Source organism: Eleginops maclovinus, chromosome 10 (genome assembly GCF_036324505.1).
Source record: "Eleginops maclovinus isolate JMC-PN-2008 ecotype Puerto Natales chromosome 10, JC_Emac_rtc_rv5, whole genome shotgun sequence".
Lineage (NCBI taxonomy): Eukaryota > Metazoa > Chordata > Actinopteri > Perciformes > Eleginopidae > Eleginops > Eleginops maclovinus.
In genome coordinates this window covers 16,189,464-16,211,051 of record NC_086358.1, presented here as the reverse complement: position 1 = coordinate 16,211,051, position 21,588 = coordinate 16,189,464, and the positions used below count along the sequence as shown (strand labels likewise).

At 42.8% G+C, this 21,588-nt stretch overlaps 1 protein-coding gene across 1 annotated transcript in view; it reads right to left on the bottom strand.

Moving 5' to 3' along the window:
* Positions 1-21,278, bottom strand: part of srcin1b (SRC kinase signaling inhibitor 1b) — an 81,270-nt gene extending 59,992 nt beyond the window's left edge. The window contains exons 1-2 of the mRNA XM_063893703.1: positions 20,889-21,278; positions 30-56 (exon numbers count right to left, since the gene is read on the bottom strand). Coding sequence (XP_063749773.1) covers positions 30-56; positions 20,889-21,278 — 417 coding nt within the window. The remainder of the gene's footprint in view (positions 1-29; positions 57-20,888) is intronic.
* Positions 21,279-21,588: the final 310 nt, after the last annotated feature.

Sequence of the window (21,588 nt, the reverse complement as noted above, 5' to 3'; positions counted from 1 at the left end):
TGCAACACAAACACAATATTGGCACTGACCTTGAAGCTCCAGTAGTTTGGTTGTTGCTAGGGGGGGCAGAATAAAAACAAAGAGCAAAGGAGACAGAAAAGGGACGGGGAGGGGAGAAAAAGAAGGAAGAAAAGGATTTAGTGTGAGATATTTTCTCATGTGCAAAACACTGCAAAAGATCACCGGCTGGGTAGAACCGGTACTGAGGAAAAATGCTTTGTCACTCAGTTCCCATGGGAAGATATGCACGTGATACCACAAAGTGTGACTAATAAAGGTTAAACGGTACATTTTTTCAAGGCAGCGAGTGCGGTACGCCCCCTAAAATGTCCCTACCATAGCCAAAAAAATGTATCTATTTTCTTCTGCATTAGGCTTGGTGGGAAAATGATGGGCTAATTATTGTGATGATAGCCAGATTAACTTGCGTTGTCCTTCACTGCCATCATAATAGGACTTTAATTGCTTGTAATTGCTTCTCAGCAATTAATCAAATGTTTACAGTGACTTCACAGACACTAATGATGTAGCTCCTAAACTCTACCCATTGCTCTCCAGAGATGCAAAGTAGTCTGGCGCGGACCCAGCAGCAGGATTAAAGCAATGCACACACTGGATTAAGAAGCTGCCATATTCGCTTTATCTGAGAGGAGGCCGGCGTGCAGGTCAACGCTCCTCTGATTCTTTAAGACATGGCGGATGCATGTGTGCTCATCCGTGACTTACAGTTCATGCATTATAATGAATATGCTCATCCATTAATGTTCTCTTTGTGGCCAAAAGTATGTGGGGAGTCCTATTTGCATACTGTATATGTCTGGGTCTGCTTTTCATGGTTTGTTTGGTTCTGAATGATTCAACAAAACAATCACAGGTAGGCCTCCACTTTTCATCCTGCTCCAAATCCTGGGTTGCATAGCGCTTACATTCAAGGCTGGGGATACGGCTCTATATATTGAAAAAACCTACTTTAAGATATTTTAGTCTGTCTATTAATATTGGCATCCTGGCTGCAGCTCTTATCCCCAATTTTAAATGTTCAAGGTGAAGATATAACTATTTTAGAACTGGTCACAAATGTAAAGTTTTTACATTTTTGTTTAAATAAGCTCAGTCATTTCCTAAAACAGCTAGTCAATCTAGTTTCAAATTAACAGCCCAGGAAAAAATTAAGAGACCATTTCAGCATTATCATTTATCATATCACTTGTTTTGCTATTTATAGGTTTGTCTTTGAGTTAAATTATTATTATTTTGTCTTTATTGTATTCTATAAACTACTGACAACATGTCTCTGTGTTGGAATTCAACAGACACTGGAATGGCTGCCATACATGTAGAGCTAAAGATTTAAGAAACATTTGGAGTGGTCTCTTTATTTTTTCCGGAGCTGTATATATACACTCAAACAGAATGAAAAATAGCTTTGTGGGGACTATTTTCTGCAGCGGATTAATCCAATTTTGGAGCATTTGTTGCAACAGGTTCAGAAATTGTGAAATTGAGTCAAAATAAAATATGGTAATAAAGGAACAATGCAGCAGCGCGGCTTAATGATGTATTGGACTTCAATGGAGCTCTATGGCAGAGAAGGAGAAGATCCATCAGGCTTTTGTGTACATACATGTATTGTTCGTATTAGTCTTTTTGTGGGACTTTTCGACCAAACATAAAACCAGTATTCAGTATTTTCCTACAAATAGCAACAGGAGCAGTGGTGCTTGATAAGCAAATCATGCAGTGGAAATATGATTAGTCTCCAGTGAGAAGATGGAGCTTCCCTCTTCTCTGTTGTGAACAAAAGGATTTTGCACATATTTTCCCCTCCATCAATTATCAATAATCTGCTGATACTGATTGTGCTTTGAATGTACCCTTAAAGCATCCTGAGGCTCTTAAGAAACTGATTCCCAGTAACTATCAATTATTGACTGTGGATAATGGACAAACTATAGGGTAGGGTAATGCTTATAACATAGGGACATTTTTAATGGTTCTGCATACACCATTAAAGCTTGGAACGCGTGTATGCTACAGTTCTGGTCATGACTGATATCGACACAACATTGTTTCATTTATACCTGAATGAAACTGTGCAAGGTCTCAAAAGGAAACGCTAGTTCCTGAACTTATTTTCTGTCATTATCATGGACTGGTAAGTGTTGAATGTGTTGAATGAGTCAATGGATACACACACAGCACAAGGTCTTTGTATTTGTCGTATCAGACCTTTCAAGACTCCAGTGAAAAGGAAAAAGGTATAAAAGAGTTGAATGTTGGAGTTCAAAGAGAAGCGACCTTGTAGTGACTCTACCATTTTTCTCATATCTTACTTTTATTAGTTTTCTGTGGCAATGAAGTCACGTGTAAATTCCAATACATTTACATTGCAGAACATCTCAAAAAGCTCAGAAAATGTTTATGATATTGGCAAAATATTTTAAAACAAAATTGCATTTCTGAACTTGACAAAAAGATTGTGACCACCTTAATGTAGATCCAGATGCATCAACAATAGACTGAGGCTGTGGTCAGTCAAAAATAATTGCTATCATTATGTATTTTCCTAATTACTTTTCATAGCCCTCAATGGAAAACTTCATAAAGTCAAAGAAAGATATGAAAAGAAATGTTTTGCTGTTTGCTCATCGGGAAGTTGGGTGTGGTTAAAACAGCTAGTACAGTTTAGTTTCTATGGTTACATTCCCTGCTAGCTTGCGCCGCTACATACAGTAAAGCTGTCATCTGATTGGTTGCGGTTTAGAATGTCAGCGTCAGTCGAAGTTGAAAACATTTTAAATTTGAGCGCAGTGCCCACGACTATTTTGAGCGGTGTGAGACGCCGATGGTAGTGCTTCCGCCTAGTTAGCGTGACCGCTCTCTCCATAGAAACATGATGACTATGCCAGCGCAGAGCCGTTTTACCGTGTATCATGTGAAAGCAGCTCAAGGACATGCACCGTGCTTCCTGAGCTATAAATACTATATTATTACTAGAGTATTAATATACATCCACCTTATCAAGGGACATATTTATCATGTGATCATCTAAGCATAACTTGTTAGCATGCTAACATTAGCCGAGCAGGACAAAGCAAAGTACAGCAAGGCTGATGGGAATGAGTGTTTAGTCAAACATGTTGGAAAAATCAAACATTTTAGCTGATGACGTTGCTAGATACAAAAGTTAAGAGATCTTAGGATTACAACTTTTCCGGAAGGGAACGCGTCTGTTTCAATGTGATTGCTATCCATCCAATACTTGTGTTTGTACATTTAATCAAACTTGACCCTGAACCAAAGTGGGAGCAGTCGATTGCTTGAAAAATTGGCTGAGATTTCTGATATCTGATTGTTCCTTTAGAAAAGAGCAATTATAGATTCAGATCAGTTAAGTCATCAGCTTTAGTAAAGTTCAAGTCTTGTGTCCAGTGTGGTGTTGTGATTGAAAATAATACACAGCAATGACAACAGACATTGGCATTAACATTCAGAGTCTGTAGTTTAAGGTTCACATCAACAGCTGAAGACACTCACATTGAAAGTGTAATAATAACAACAATAATCTATTTAAAGAAGCTCAGTATCGACCAATAACAGTCTGTATTTAACAGTTTGTATATAACAGTCTAGATTTAAGTCTTCTGCCTGCAGAGAAGAGGCAACAGTAATCTTAAAACCCATCAATTAATCACACATGATGGCACAGACTGAGCTTCTGGGCGAGGATGGGATATTTGGATCTGGCTGCACGCCAACATGCTGGCTTCACTGAATATCATTCTTTGTCTCACATGTTTTTTACAGGGCTTTCAGTGTTCTCCAGGTGTGAACAGAACTTGCGAGCTGTGGTTTGGCTCGTACTGATGCTTGGAACCTGATTGCTCTCTACAGGGATTTGATGGACCAATGTAAACCAACCTCATCACTGCCAATTTGTCTTTAAGCAATGTCTGATCCAACATTTAACTTTATGAATGCATGACTCCACCGACAAGCCAAGTGCACCCATCTATGCCCGAAATGTCATCAATTATCCAACTAATACGGGAAAAAAACAATGTTGACTGAGGTCGTTGACCACCAAACTCCATATTTGCACTCCTAAAATATCGACTCTACTGGAATGCGAGAGACATGAGGTCACAGTGACCATCGATTACATTTTAATCAGTTCATTCTTGATTCCAAGTGGAAATTGTTTGCCAAATTTGAAAAAAGGTCCTTCCAGGAGTACCTGAGATATCGTGTTTCCAAAACATGCAGAGGGACAGACAATAAGAAAACATAATGCCTCCGACCTTGGCTGTCGTGCGGAGGAATAGGAATTAGGTTCAGATAATTTTTAGGCAGAAGAAAGAGATTTTGTCTTGACAGACGTGAGAAATTAGTTCTCCAACGACTGTGATTGTGGAAGAGAAAAACTGAAATGCAGCTTCAGTATTACCAAGAATTGTCTGACTGACTCGTCACGTATACAAAGGATGATAACATTTCTGTGGCAGGCTTCAGTATTTTTAATGGTAAGACAAAAGCATTTATCTAGGTAATTCTAGATGCTGAAAAAAAAAAACCCTTCTACCTTTCCCCATATCAATTATTAAACGTCTTCACAGTGGATTGTGTTTTATATTTATAGTGTCAGCAACCATCCCTGTTGTTTAACCCTGCACCAATAATATCCACTGGTCCTGTAAATATATGTTTACATTTTGAATACACACTCTCCAATATATGTGTATACATACTAGTATTTGCATGCTAGCTTTTTCCCTTTCAGCTCCTCTTTAGTGGCCATGTGGCACACAGTAGTGCACAAATAACCGTCACAACAACCTATTAATAAAAATGTACCTGTCATTGCATTGCATTGATTCAAATACTGATTTGCACTTTGCTTTAACTTAACCTCAAATGAATATCTCATTTTAGTTTTCTGTGAGTCGAATTGCACCACATATGCTGTGAGAGCTTTTGATGCAAACGTTTTCCCTGATTAATTAAACGAAGGTGTAGGTAGAACTGAATTCATGTTTGAGCAGATGTTCAGGGAGTCGCCTGAAACCCAAATATTTTCTCTGCTAAAATCTCAGTTGCAAACTTTTGAAATCCGTCTCACTCCTGTTGAAAATGGAGTTGAAGGATATAAGAAGAGTGTTTGTGAAAGAAAGAACAGGCCTGTGGGCTGCTGTGACCCAGATTTCAGAGCTCCGTGTGGTTTGTAGGCCTCAATCCAAACGTGCTGACCAAAACCGCAAAATCATACCTGATCTGAAGCCATCCAGCCCATTACAGGAAGCATGTAGTGTCTACATTTTGTTCCTTTCTATATGCCTTTGTCCTTTAAATACTATTTGTTCATATTTTATTTATAGTGCGGTTGATCCTCACAAAACTACATCAGCAAATGTTTTGTACGTAACTTCCATTCATTAAATCTACTGGATTCATTAAATGGAATGGAAAATAAGGCATCTATTTAGTGAATCTGACTGATTTACAAATGCTATTATGAAAACAATTCTACAGACTACGGTTTATATGTATTTGCAGATGACGTTTGCTAGTCTTTTGTTTGGGGGTGATGTGACTGCAGTTGCGTACGAGCTTAACTCCAGTAAAACAAAAGGAGCCATTATCTGCTTTAAACAGGTCTTTACCACACAGCCAGCGGAAACTGCAAATTCATATACTGAGGGATATTAACGTGAATTTGGTGTGAGACAGTAAGTTCTTGATGTGAACGTTTTGTCACACGATGTTTGCATGCATGACACCTGAAGGAGCTTGCTAGTGAGGGTCATTAATGTGGACATTAAACTGATCACATGACCTGTTTTCCAGAAGCTAAACTCTGGTAAGTGGTACAGAGAGCCTTTCAACAAGGAGGTAAGAAAACTAATTTATCCCAAAGGGAAATTGGCTTGCTCAAACCTCAGACACTCTATGTATTTATTTGTTTTGTTTTTGGTATCCTTTTTTAACTGATGAACAGCGCTTTTTGTTCCTTTGTGGAAAGTAAACGTGTGTTTTGATCTGTGAAACATTTAAACTTTAGGGTCTCCAAGTAAGGCTGGGCAATATATCGAATATATTCGATGAATCGCAGATTGTTGCACGTACTTTTTTCTCCTCCCGCTATCTCCCAAACTTCTCTCCCTCTCAGAGAAACAGACAAACTACACACTTACCATATGGGCTAGGTCACATACACTCGCTACCATCAGCACTGAGAGTTAAGCTGGGCGGGGTTGTTTACAAAGATGCGTTTAAAATGCAGATCTGCTCACAAAAAACGCCCCTTCGTATCAAATCAAGCGCTCCTTTAACTTACAGTCGAACAAAGTTAGAAAGGTTTGAGTGAGCCGTTTAATCATCAGTCACATACACCCTTTGTGTTCATGTTAATGTTGTTTACAAGACAACATGAGGTCTAATCCACCAGATTCGGTGCGTTTCATTTTAAAATGCATCATTTTGGTTGAAGCGTTCAGTAACTATAACCAGGTTTTTTTTTTCATATACAATACAAAGTTAGAAAAATATATATTTCAATGTCTTTTTTAATGTTTCTATAGCACGAAGGCTCTGTTTATTTGAATGTAAACAAGCCATACAATGTGTCACATATATTGATGAATAATTAAAATAGTCATGATGCCTATATTACAATTATTTTCATTTTCATTTTAGCCATAATCTTGCCGGGCTTTGCATTCAGCAGGTACACATGTAGTTGTTTTTCACTTTTTTGAAGCTACATTGTAAGGAAATAGAAATAAAAAGCCTCCCTTGAAAAGTCATGGAATGGTTTGGAGATTTGAAAAGATATGTTAATCAAAGTTTCATGTAACTATTCACAGATAAATAGGAGCGGTGGGGTTAGGCCTGGGCATCATGAATAGCCCTACATGTTTATGTAAAAATAAAAATGACTTACTTAATACTTGCATATCTAAATGAGCATGCCTCACCAATGTAATCATGTAGTCAATTATTGAAACAACATTATTTGACAAGACACACAAAACACCTTTACTGTTTTCAAGATGTGCCACAATGATGGTTATGCGTTAGGCGTACATGCGTTTGTAGAAACATGAATGCACTACTCTGAAAATCCACACACCTGACCTTGACTACATGGCCTGTTTTAGTGTTTGCATATGACTCTGCTGCAGATGTAGCAGATGTAAATGAAGATAATTAATTAGTTCTTTCATCTATTAAGCCCATTAATAAATCTGCGGCATTTGCTGGAACGCAGCGCCATTAGTCGACTTCATTATGCTTTTACTACGGGTGTTTTCTGAAGGAGACAGTCTAATCAGGAGGCCCCTGTCTGTGCAATTGTTAATGTGTTTGTTCATCAATTATTCTGCTAATATTTGTCATATCCGAACAAGCCTACCCAAATCTATACTTGGCAGCTAGAGCTTTGTATACACATTGCGACTTGTTCATTAATAATTATGTTATTAGAATCAAAATATAATCAAATGTAGTAGTTGACTGGACTGGACTAGTAGTTGGCATTTAGGCCGCCAAACTGCTGTGTTAATATTCTGCATATAATCATATATTTGTAATAAATAAATGGCCTGCTTACATTCATTTCCCAACTTTACATCATGCATTTATGTCATATAAATAATATAAAAGAATAGTTTTGCTGTCAAGGATCATAAAATAAGATAAGAATTACTTTATTAATCCCAAACTGGGATATGTTTGTGTTGCAGCAGCATAATACAATACAAGGCATAGAAAATAATTAGAAATAATAAGAAGAAATAAACAATGCTTAAGTGTAGACATCTCAAAGAAGAAATACAAATAAAAACAAACTGGCATTAGAGAAAACATATATGTACAGTTGACTATGAAGATAAATAATCTATATACTGTCAGACAAGTAAACACTATTCTAATGACATAGTGTCAACAACCCCTGTAACCTCAGGCGGACGATACGTTTTAAACTTTGAAGACCCTCCATGTGGTGGCTTCATCCCTACAGCTGTGCATTAGTATTATCAGCCTCACAGAATCATTGTGACAGAAACAAACAGCTGATGGACGTGTGTTATAACCGCTAATATACATCCCGCCGTTCTCAGGAACTAATCACTATCTCTGCTGGTACATTCACCTTAAATTGAAAATGGCCAAATATACCACCGAGTCCCTCCACAAATAATGGAATGCACCAACAAGCTGACACTTTTGGGAACATAAACCCTGTCTCGTCGCAAACAGGCCCCCTATGCACGGTGACTCAGTGATTACTGCCTGCAATATTTCTCAATCACTTGAGCAGAAATCCCAGAGCGCACATATGCTCAGTGACGGCCGGCGCTCAGAGAGACGATGGGGCGAGAGGAAGCAGAGAGGCAGAGAGGAGCAGAGACACATGCATGCCTGACCTGCATGCCAAGTAGCCATCTTTGTACCCACCCTCTTTTTTTTCCTCTTTTTCAAGCCCCAAACACACACCAACACATGTGCACTGACACACACTAGTGCAATACATTTTTTTTGGGTGATTCTGCAAATTGCCTTCACATCGATGAGGGCACGTCACTGCAGCAGCACACACACACCTGGTCATCACCTGCCAGCTCAGGGAACATGGGAACACACACACACACACACACACACACACACACACACACACATTTTGTCATGCACTCACATCATATAGAAAAAGGAGCAGAGGATAAGTTAACACAAACCACTACACATATTCAGAAGATGGACAAACACACACACACACACACACACACACACACACACACACACACACACACACACACACACACACACACACACACACACACACACACACACACACACACACACACTCCTGTACTTTTCACACTCCGTCATCATTTATGCAGCATTCAAGCGTCACACAGCCATGGCAGCGCCGTGGAAACGTCTCAGTAGAGGATGCAAAGACGGGTTAGATAGTTACCGTGGCTACTTAATGAGCATGTCGGCTGCCTGGTGCATCCTCCCGCTCCACACGCCTCCCTCTTCCTCCTCCCCTCTCTCCATCTTTCTTGTTTTTTTTTCTTCTCACTGCGGCTCTGTGTCTTTCCCGCGCCCTGAGGATCCGCCGGAGTCCCCCCTCACTGGTACCCGTAGTATCGCCTCATAGGCACTTAGCATCTCTTCCTGCTCCTCCTCCCTACTGTGGCTTCCCCTCTCTCTCTCCCCACGTCTCGCTAGCTGTCACCCTCTCTCGCCCCTGACTCAAGCGATAGAAAAGCCTCCCTCTTTTCCTCCAGCGTCTCTCCCCTGCCGCTGTCGCCTCTCACTCAGTACAGCCTGTGCCTCCTTCCAGAGCCCAGGCATTGCCAGCCATATGATATCACATTCTCCTTATATGGGAAACCGGTGGGTTGCCATGACGACGACAGACTCCACCTGTTTCTCCATCTCTCTCTTTCTCTCTCCTGCTGTCAGTCCACCTTTTTCCTCAGGAGATAGATGGTGGGGCTCTGGGCACAGCACATGAACGAGCAAAGAGTGGGTGGAGAGGGAGGAGGAGATGTGAGATGATGCGAGGAGACGGAGTTGTGATGGACAGAAGCTGACGGAGGCTCGGAGAAGGAGAGCACACTTAAAGGAGTAGCTCAACGTTTGAGGGAATTGATTTGCTTCCTTTAGGAGAGTTAGATAAGAATATTGAAATCTAATTGGGTGGTAAATACAGAGCAGGATCAGCTTAGCATAAACGCTGGGGGCTAGGGAAACAGCTAGCCTGGCTGGAGAGAAGAAAATAAACTCTAATGGTTTTAATTACACAATAATACGTTTCATTTGAATCTCATTTGATGTATTTTTTAAAAAAATGAAGCCCAGAATATCTGTAGTAATATTTGATCAGCCTTAAAAAGTGAAAATAAATGTTTTTGTTACTGTTTGAATCCAATTTATGGAGATATTAAGTTGCTGCTCACTGTTAACTTTTGTCCACCAAGCTGGAGAGCAATGCGTTTCTTTTTAATGCAGTGAAATGTTTTGAGTGTTATTGCCAACTAAATATTCAAATGTTGGAAACAATTACATTTTCTTTTCAATCATGTTGAATTTTGAACTGAATAACACTCAGTAACAGTAATTGGAGCTGTTGGATCAAACACCCTAACCCGCCCCCGATGTTATCTTACTCTACAAATATTATAATATATATAAATTAAATGAGCCTAAATAGCAAAATCTTAAGTGCAACTATGCAGTCGTACCTGCTTAAAGGTCCCCTATTACGCAAAATGCACTTTTTGCTGTCTTTTATACATTAATATGTCCCCGGTGTGTAAGGAGACTCAAAAAGTACAACCCTCTCTCTTTTCCTCCTTACCCACATCTCTAAAAACGGGGGTACAAACGAGCTGATTCAGATTTGCTGCTGATATGACGTCATATCGGAAATGTGGGCTGGCTTTACATTGAATTTCTGGCAACGTCCAGCCCACGTGACACGTCCCAACCTATCGTCCCCCATATACAGTTGTGAGCTGAATCCCCTCTGCAGCACCTCTGTGTGTCTGTGTGTTCAGGAGGATGTCTGCAGGAGGGACTTACAGTAAAGTTGTTGTATATATAATACATATAATGTCTCTGTTCTAGTGGTAAACACTGAGAAGTGTTTCAGAAATAATGCTGGATGTGGTTTGGAACATAATATGGGGTTTAATCACGGCAGCATTTAGCTGAGTTTGTCCTGGTAGAAAACTTTTACAGAGGAGAGAGAGCTGCATGACGGTCCAAAGGGGCGTGGCCAGCTTCAGCTCAGCTCAAATTTAAAGGGACAGTCACAGAATCAGCACTTCAGGAACATGGCTGAAATAGAGGGGTATGATGCATGCTAAAATCAATGATGTGTTTGGTATTTGGAGCAAAACACTTCAGAGACATGTTTTTTATATATTTGAGACCTATAATATATGCCATAAAAGAGCATAATAGGAGACCTTGAAACAAAATCAATAAACATGGCTAAAAAAAAAGAATCTATATTTAGAACTCAAATGTCAAGTTGAATGAAGTTTTGAATGGTTGGGTTCAGCCGTAGGGTGAGCCACAGCTGGTTCAGTGACACTTGTGAGGAGACCCAGTGAGGGCACTTTGGTACCATCATACCTGCTTAGAAAAAATGGGTCATTCCACTTGTCATCGCAAAGATAAAACACCCAATGATTTTTCTGGCACTCATTGGCTCCAAATATTTAACAGGGAGAAAAAATGTAGGCGTTTTTTAGCTCCCACAAAAAAGATGAATCACAGCAACCATGAGATATAACTCAGCAAACAGTCATAAATAAATAAAACTGATAAATGAATTAAAGTGTGCTTTTCTTCTATATTCTAATATGTTAGCTTATTCTGTATTATTATATCTTTTTTTACTAAAACCAACTAAAAAGGCTTACACCTGACGAACTGTATATAATTATATATATACATCTCCGGAAAAAATTAAGAGACCACAGCAGCATTATCATTTTCTCTGATTTTATTATTTATAGGTTTGTCTTTGACTTATAAACTACTGACAACATTTTTCTGTGTTGGAATTCAACAGACACTGGAATGGCTGCCATAAATGAAGAGATAAAGATTTTAAAAATGTGGAGTGGTCTCTTAATTTATCCGGGGCTGTATATAAATATCTTTGCTCAATTACCTGTTTTATATTTTTCTGCCAGGAAAAGGGAATATTTTTACATTTTTTGTTATTAGTTTTGTTAATTAGAAGTTTTAAAGGGGCCCTATTACGCTCATTTTCAGGTTTGTATTTGTATTCTGTGCTTCCACTGTGACATGTCTCCATGCTTTAATGTTCAAAAAGGTCTTTATTTTTCTCTTACTGCCTGTGCTGCAGCACCTCCTTTCACCCTCTGTCTGAAACCAGTGCCCAGTCTGATCTGACTGGTTAGCTTGCTGGTTCTGTGGTGATTGGTCAACCACTCAGAGATGTCCCTTCCTCTAGCCTATCAACTATCAAATGATATTGTTCATGGCTGCTTTTGTCCAGGCTGCAGCTCTGTACACAGGGTAGACATGATATTGACATCAATCTTCCTGACTGAGCGTCAGACAGAAAGCACACAGAATGCTGAGCTGCTCCTTAAAGCTGTGCAGGGAGAAAAGCTGCAGCTTCTGTCCAGCCCGTCTGTGGCAGGTTTCACGTCAGAGCATGTGGTGATTGATGGAGGAATGAAACAGAGGCTATGAAGAGAAGAGTGGGACAGGAGAAGGATGTGATGGAGCGTTCAGTTCAATATTTCACATTCTGACAGGTTCTCTCACTTAAATCCTTGTCTCAATATTCTATCGGTGACTTTCTCAGATAATAACCACTAAAATAGTGGCCTTGACTGCCCTTGCAAGGTGATCATAAGAAAGCCTCCACTGCGAGAATCTTAAGCCCCAGAGGATTCTCGCCAAAAATGTCCATCGATGTGCTGTTATTATCTCCCAGGAAGAAAATGGGGAAACAGGCAGCAATTTACAAGGTTTCTTCTTTTGCTAGATTGATGCTGCACTAGTTTAGGAGAACATTTTTGTTGTTGTTGTTGTTGTTATTGTTATTGTCGTTTATAAATCTTTTTTAAAAACTTCAAATTCTTTAATAGTAACATAACATTAGGTAGCTTTCAAATGTTGCTCAGGTTTGTCAAAATCAAACTACATCTTGGTATTTATTGATTATACGTATAAAACCTTCACAACCCAATATTATCTCCACCATCGCACTTAATATTGTCTTCCTGATGATCCTGTTCCTTTGTCCTTCTGTAATAGTGGTGAACGACTCATGGAGCAAATGCCAAGAGCAGAGTTTCCACTTCCACGTAACAAAATTAGAATTGGGGTGTTAACGGCATGCCAAATCTAATCTCAAAACGCAGAGCCAAATCGCCTCCTAAATAACTATATGACCGGTTGGCGATGTAAAAAGGATATTCGTTTCAACAGAGTTTGGCGCAGTTCTCACGTTACATCAAACGCCCGGGGGCTTCATTACATCACTTCCAGCTAAATGGAAGCATCAGTGTTTCTGGATCATAGGACGTTGAAAAGATTGTAGATTTGTGCCAGAGTAAACGTTGATGTGTGGTAAAATCTCAGTCTAGTTTCATTGATATTTTTCAGTATGTATGGTAATGCCTTTCTAATAGTACTGTGTTTACTTTGCATCCTGGTTTACCCGGATAAACAGCACCATGATGAGCAGGTTCAACAGAGTATACATTAATCTAACCTCGGTCTACTTTTATGGAGATTAATAATGTAAGTGTTTATTAGGGGTGGGGGTAATAGTCGATACAGCATAGTATCGCAATACTTTGCATAGCGATATTGTATCGATACACGGACGCCAAGTATCGATATTTTATTATATTAACTATTCATATTGCAAATCCAAATTAAAGTTTTTGATTGCTTTTTCAATCCACTAGATCAGGGGTGTCAAACTCAATTTCATCGCGGGCCACATTAGCATTATTGTTGCACTGAAAGGGCCGGTTTTAACTTTAAGAGAATATAAGTGAAAAGAATTGTTAAAGGAGCTGTGATGCTGAGACTATGTTTCCGGTGGCAACCACTGTAGAATGTCCGATTAGAACAATAAAAGGAAACGGTGTCCAAAGAAATGAGTCTTTATTGAGTCTTCACACCCACAACACAGAGTAAGAATGATCAATGTGTGATCAGAGTTTGTATGTATTTATGTGTGTGTTTCACTAGATGCACGCACACCATCAAACACAAAAGAATCAAATTACTTCAACAGTCAGCCTGCAACAGCTGGACTTCGATCCCACTCCTGAAGATGCCAGAAAAAGGAAGAGGTCCTAATGAAACCTCAGCTTTATAGTGCTCAGCCATAGGTGGCCAATTAACTGCCTGACCAAAATAACAATAGCACAACTTACACATTACCAAAATAATATGAATCGATGGGCTTTTGTACAGCCGCCCCCAAATCTGTTGTACGGATTTGCTTCTAAAAGTCCTTCTCTCCATGGTCGTCTGGAAATGCAGGCAACTTAATCAGTTTAGCCACCGGGCGAAGATAGGTGCGATCCTTCACTTTAACTTCTGCTGCCCTTACTCTTCCATCGGAGCCAGGGCAGACCGTCTTCACTGTTCCAACAAGCCAGAGGGCCCTTGGAGACTGAGGATCCACAATCATTACGACTGTGCCGACGGTCAAATCGTCTTTCTCCTTTTGCTACTTCTGACGTGTCTGTTGGGCAGGCAAGTACTGTCGGATGAATCTGGACCAAAACTGGTCAGCCAGAACTTGACTGTGCCGCCATCTCCTGCGAGTGAGTAGCTCAGACTCTGGGTAGATCACCTGAGGTAGAGAGCTGTCGGGCCGCCCCATGAGAAGAGTATTTGGAGTCACGGGGTCTGGATCTGAGACGTCTGAGGATACGTAACCCAAAGGCTTGGAGTTAAGAATGCCTTCAATCTCAACCAGGACTGTCCTGAGTACTTCTTCTGGCACGGTCTGCGCTCCAACAACGGTGTACAGTGCTGCCTTTATGGACCGTATTTCCCTTTCCCAAGAGCCGCCAAAGTGGGGAGCACTTGGCGGGTTGTACTGGAAAGCGATCTGTTGTGCAGTCAGCTGCTCCTTCAGAGCTGGTTGGAGGGCCTGAAATGCCTCCTTCAGTTCGGTATCTCCACCCTTGAAATTCGTTCCATTATCACAGAGAATCTCATGTGGCTTTCCTCTTCTTGACACGAATCGCCGGAGTGACATGAGGAAAGAATCAGAGTCAATGCTTGCTAGCAGATCAATGTAGACTGCCTTGGTAGTAAGGCACTTATACAATATGCCCCAGCGCTTTTCATTTCGCCTCCCGACTCTGATCTGAAAGGGACCAAAACAGTCGATTCCGGTGGAGTAAAATGCTGGCTTGTAGAGCCGGAGACTGGAGGGGGGCAAATCGGCCATTCTTGGGACCTCAGGCGTTCCGCGCCACTTACGACATTCGGGGCAACTGTGTTGGAATTTGCGAATTGCCTGCCTGCCTCTCAGGATCCAAAAGCGCCGCCTGATCTCCGCAAATACTCTCTCCGGACCAGGATGGTGCAGGTCTTGGTCGTAGCGCTTAATAATCAGCTTTGAGAGAGGATGGGAAGGATCAAGTACAATTGGGTGCTGTACTTCTTGACTTAGCTGATCACATCTACGCAGACGGCCTCCAACATGAATGAGCTGAGTGTTGGGGTCAAGCTCAGGGGCTAGCGTGACTAGCTTACTGCTTGATGTGACAGGGTTTCCAGACAGTAGCTGTGTCATGTCATCTGGGAAACTTTCGATCTGGGCTTGACGAAGAACATCCAGCTCAGCTTTCCTTAAGTCAGCCGCTGACGTACTCTCCGTATCAGAAGCCACCCCGTGAGGTGAGCAGGCTACCGCTTCAAGGAGTTCCTGGAAGGTGCTGTATTGACCGATGTCAAGTAGAGGTGGACCACTGTCGACGGTTGTGGCTCCGCAAAAGGTTTGTTTCCGCATCTCTTCAGGGACCTCAGCAGGATTTCCTGATGGCTGTTCAGGCCATGAAGTTTCTGGCTGTCTAAGGAAATCTGGGCCTTGGAACCAATGGGGGCATTCTGCCAGCTGTGACAGGGTCTTCCCTCTTGTAATGTCATCAGCTGGATTCCTCTGGGTGTCGACATAGCGCCAGGTTTCAGCATCTGTCAATTCCTGAATCTCAGCAATCCTAGTGCCCACGAACACTTTGTACTTGCAGGATTCGGAATTCAGCCAGGTAAGTACTGTCGTTGAATCGGTCCAGTAGGTGTAGCAGTGGATATCCAGGGTCAACTCTCTCTTCAGGACTGATGCCAGTTGAGCACCTGTCACGGCAGCACAGAGCTCCAGCCGGGGAATAGATAGTTGCCGTTTGGGGGCCACTCTTGACCGGGCTGCAATGAAGGCAACTTGGGTGCGTCCACTGCCATCCTGCGTGCGAAGATACACCACAGAGCCGTATGCTTTTTCAGACGCATCACAGAAGACGTGGACGCTCCGATTGCAGGTAGTGAGATCCAGTTCTCCTGCGGTGTAGCATCTAGGCAGTGTAATGCTGGACAGCTGCGGAAGTTCCTCCACCCAGGAAGACCATGCTTGCAGGAGATCCATGCTTGAAGCCGATGCTGTCTAATTGACAGTGCCATATTAGTCCGAGGGTGCGCTCCTCTGGGTCAGCTGTATCGTGGTTGAACCAGAGTTCGCTACTTTCTGACCTGGACTCGGGGGGCAGGTGGCTGATTATGCTAGGGCAGTTGCTGGCCCATTGTCGCAGGTCAAAACCACCCTTGGCCAGAAGACTGCGAAGATCATCCACCAGCTGTTTCGCTCCTTCAGCAGTACGTAGACTTTGTAGACAATTGTCCACGTAGAAGCATTGTTCCACTGATGTGCGCAACTTGTCTCCAGGTCCTGCGTGGTCAGTCACATGCTTCTGGAGAGCAAATGTGGCACAGCAGGGGCTTGATGTAGTGCCGAAAGGCAGGACCTGCCACTGGTAGATGTCCGGGGGGTCGTTCCTCCTCATCTCTCTCCAAAGGAATCTCAAGAGTGGCTGGTCCTCTGGGAGAAGGCGGACTTGATGAAACATGCCCTTTATATCCGAACTGATCGCAAAGGGATGTTCACGGAATCGGATGAGAACACCTATTAGGGTAGCACCCAGCACAGGTCCAGGGAGCAGGTGATCATTCAAGCTGATGCCCTTGAAGGAGAAAGAACAGTTGAACACTATTCTATTCTTTCCATTATGGTGGACCATGTGGTGGGGGATATACCACCCCGGACTACTAGCTGCCTCATCCAGGGGTATCTTCTTCACATACCCAGCTTCCACCAGCTTCTTGATCTCACCCTTGTAGGTAGCCGCCTTATCAGGATCCCCAGCCAGCCTCTTCTCCGTACTGCGCAGTTGGGCCATCACAGCTTCCTTAGGCGCAACCAGTGGGGGGAGGTCCTTTTTCCAGAGCAGAGGAGTGGCGTACCGCTGAACTCCCTCTACCGTCACCCTAACGGTCTTCTCCTCCAGAATACGTACTGCCTCTGTGTCTTGTCTTGAGCGTGTCACAAGCTTCTCACTCCGGTAAGGCAAAGTGTCTAATTGCCATAGCTTTTCGACATGACCGAGTAACTCAGCGGTGATCGGAGTGCTCGATGTCCAAAGGCATTGCTGAGTGGTCAGGCTGTGCCTCAGCAGCTTAGAAGGACCTTGGAGTGCCCATCCCAACTTGGTCTTGACCGCAGCCGGCCCTCCCGGTGGGCCCAGGCGAACAGGTTCAGTTGGGGTTATGAGGTGTGGATGGTCCGATCCAATGAGCAGCAAGGGCTGCGCACGGTCAATGGGCTGCAGAGGTAAGTTCTTCAAGTGACAATATGACTTCTTGAGGGCCGCAACAGGGTAAGTATGGGGTGCCAGACCTAGCTCTTTGGCTGTGAATGCTCTTTGAATGTGGAAGGTCTTACTTGGTTGGTTTGCAGGTGAAACTGTGAACGACACTGTGGCTCCAGGGATGACTCGCACATCTTGACGCACTGTACGCAAGGACAGCTCCTCAGGTAAACCTTGTAGGCCGAGCTGTTGTGCCGCTTCATACAGTAAGATGGTGCGCTCCGAGCCATCATCTAGCAGTGCATATGTGTCCAATGAGTTCTCACCATTCTTTAGGATGACCCGACTCATCTTCAGTAGCACCCTGCTGCTACCAGTAGGTCTGTCCACATAGAGGGTTTCAGCAGTGGAGCTGGTGGGTTTGGCACGCTCCATGGATCCAGTTGTGGCTTTCCTGAAAGTGGTGGTCTTACCGCTACCTCCGGTGTTCACCTCATGAAGGATTTCAAGATGTCGCTTGTCGCATTTCTTACATTTAGCCTTCAAAGTGCACTCGGAAGAGAAGTGTTCGCGTCCACACTTCCAACACCTCTGATTGGCCCGGATCCATTTCTCGATCTGCTCCTTGGACAGTAACTGAAAATTTGCACACTGATTCAGATAGTGCTGAGGTGTGTTGCAAAATGGGCAGAATTTCTTGGGCTTTTCTCGTGGCTGATCTGAACTACTTGACTGTAACTGAGATGGACACTCTTTTGGCTCACTGTTGTGAAGAACCATTGTGGACTGTGACTTTCGGTCCTTGCGGTGTTCTTTGTAGCTCTGATGTTCCTTACCGTGATCACCAGTGAACTGTGAACCATCAACTTGCACCCTTACCTCATATTCTAGCCAGTCAGCTAGGTCGAGAAGAGTTGGAATGGGAGTTCTTATGGGATTGATATACCTCCTAAAGCTTGCTCTTAAATCATGAGGCAACTTTCCCAGAAGCCGTGAAACATGAGATCCACACCACAGTTCGGTTCTTCCACTGCTGCCAAGTTGCTCCAACATCCCTACTAAAGCGCGCACTTTCAGTGCGAATTGACGAAAGGCCTTAGTGTCACCTGCCTTGACGTTCGGCTCCTCCATGAGCTTGGAGATGCGCTGAAGTGCAAGTTGGTGCGGTTGACCATATAACTCTGTGAGAGCCTCCATGGTGTCAGTATATGGATCCCTGCTGTGACTGTATGAATCAGCGATGAGCATTGCCTCTTCCAGTTTGAGGTGATCCAGTAGAATCTGAAACTTGAAGCGCTCTGTGGCATCGGGCGGAAGAAGGTTATCAAGAGCAACTTTGAGTCTTGCGAACTCACGAGGATCTTCATGAACGAAGTCAGGAATCTTTGGCTTCGGGCCCCGATATGAGTGCTCTCTCTCCACTGAAGGATGTCGAGAATGACGCCCAGGTGAGTAAGAGGGTTCGCGGCGTCGGCTTGACTCATATCCCCTTGGAGTGTCATATTTGTATTGGCTTGAATAGTCATGCCAATAGTCAGCAGGTATACTTGAATACTGGTGTTCCCGTGATGGAGAAGATCTGCGGGAACGATGTTGCCGGGGCCAATCCAGGTAAGGATCCTTCCGTGAAGATGAGCTGTAATGAGGAGGTGATTCTCTGCGGCGACTTGTCTGTCTGCTTGGGTAGTTTCTATCAGGAGATCTGCGGTCGCGGCTAGATGGCCGCCCCATCCTTTCTAGACCTCTGGCTATCTCATCAACTTCTCTTTCCCTTGCATGTAGCTTGCCCTCAGTCGCTGTCGGTTCTAATTTATGCCATGGAGGACGCGGATCCTGTTGATCTCTTGGAGACGTCTCCATACATTGTGAAACCGGCGAGCTTGATCTGGAGCCTGCAGCATAGCCTCTCATGCTATTACGCCTTGAAGGGGGGTAGGAAGAAGTGTGATAATGAGAATCTTTCTCCTTCATTTGGTCCAGACAGCGCCTCAACAGTGCATTCTCATCAGAAAGGATGCGGACACACCTCTCAAGCCCTGGGGAGTTTGACCTGTCTCTGTCTGGGTCTTCATGTGTTGTGGGTGACTCACTCTTCTTTGGTGTTGCCATTGTTAACTAGAGAAGTTTGCCAAATCCGGCTCGAAGGACCATGAAAAGAATTGTTAAAGGAGCTGTGATGCTGAGACTATGTTTCCGGTGGCAACCACTGTAGAATGTCCGATTAGAACAATAAAAGGAAACGGTGTCCAAAGAAATGAGTCTTTATTGAGTCTTCACACCCACAACACAGAGTAAGAATGATCAATGTGTGATCAGAGTTTGTATGTATTTATGTGTGTGTTTCACTAGATGCACGCACACCATCAAACACAAAAGAATCAAATTACTTCAACAGTCAGCCTGCAACAGCTGGACTTCGATCCCACTCCTGAAGATGCCAGAAAAAGGAAGAGGTCCTAATGAAACCTCAGCTTTATAGTGCTCAGCCATAGGTGGCCAATTAACTGCCTGACCAAAATAACAATAGCACAACTTACACATTACCAAAATAATATGAATCGATGGGCTTTTGTACAATAAGTATACATATATAATATATATAAAGTAATGTATTATATTACATTATTGCCTCTGCACTGGATAATTATTAGTTTTGGTAATAACTACATCTGAAAGCAGAAGTCTAGGGAAAATAATTGCAAGGGAAAATAAGCAACAATTACAAAAACTGCACAATTTATTTAAAAATGAACACACAGTCGTGCAGTTACATATGGTGCACATAGACACAGAAATACTGAATGTGGGTGCACACTTACATTTCTCTGTCTGTTAAATAAATCCCAAGATCAAGCACTATTTAAGTATTTATAATTTGAATTTTGCAATATTTGAATAGTCTGAAAATTCGCTTCAGTGCGCATGACACAAAACGAGATGAATTGGGGACATTTAGTTTATAGGCAACGAGCTTCTGTAAAGCGGCGTGTAGCTGTATTTTAAACGTATTATATTCTTTGAAAACTAAAACTCTCGCCGGCCACACAAAATGTGTTTGCGGGCCGGATTTGCCCCGCAGGCCTTGAGTTTGACACGTATGCACTTGATGGTGCTGCGCTTTTTCTTGTGCGGTCATGGTCATGTGAAGAGTCAGGGGCATTGTCAGGAAGTTAGTTAAAACAAAGATGGAGTCAGCGGACAAAAAAAATCTGAAATGCTGCATATCGCAATATATCGTTTTGCAATACTTAGCATATCGTAGAATCGCAAAAGTATCGTATCGTGGCTGAAGTATCGCGATAGTATTGTATCTTGCGGACCCTGGTGATATCCAGCCCTAGTGTTTATAATATGTTGCTTATTATAGATATTGTTAAATGGATGTTAGTGACGACCATTGCTGCGATTGAAAAAGTTAACCCTTTTAGTATCATGAACACATTCTTGTTTTTTCTGCTTCTTGGGGGCTATTAAGGCGTGTTTGTTGTGAGGTACCTGTCGTCCTGCGGGGGCGGAGCCCTGCGACAGGCTGCCCGGACTGTTGGAGAACTTGTTCTTCTGGAGATCCATGAGGGCGTCCCGCTGCCGCTCGATGTCCGCCTTGTGGATGCTGTTCAGGGCCTCCAGGCTCTTGGCGGCTATGGAGTTGTGCCGGCGGTCCAGCGAGGACGACGTGAACCCCCCATTGGTGTTGTCGGGGAAACGCCGGGCCCCGCGGCCTCCGCCGGCGGCCAGGGTGTGGTAATCCCGCGGGAACTCGGCATCACCGGCAGAGATCATGGGACCCTTTCTCTTCTCGCGACCTGCAGCAGATTTTCGGGAGGGGGGGGGTTCAAGAGTAGGGGGGTAGAGAGTGAAGGAGTGAGCAGCGACACAACTACTCATGATAAGGGGACGCCACTATGTCATATGATACAATGCAGCAAATATCCAAGTTTGTAGACCTTCTTACTTTCCAGTAGCCTGTTGGTTCTTTTTAAAATGAAACAATATGCAGAGACTGGAGCCCGGACTAATTAAGAGTTTACAAATAGTCAGCTTAATGTCTTTTAAATTAAAAAAGTAAAATGCTGCTTCCAAAGATTGACTGAGCTCAGGTTACACAAAAATCACATTATTGTTATAAAGAAAATATACATACAAAATATAAATCAATATTTGTCTCAGGAGAGTTAAAAAAAGGTTAGGTCTACCA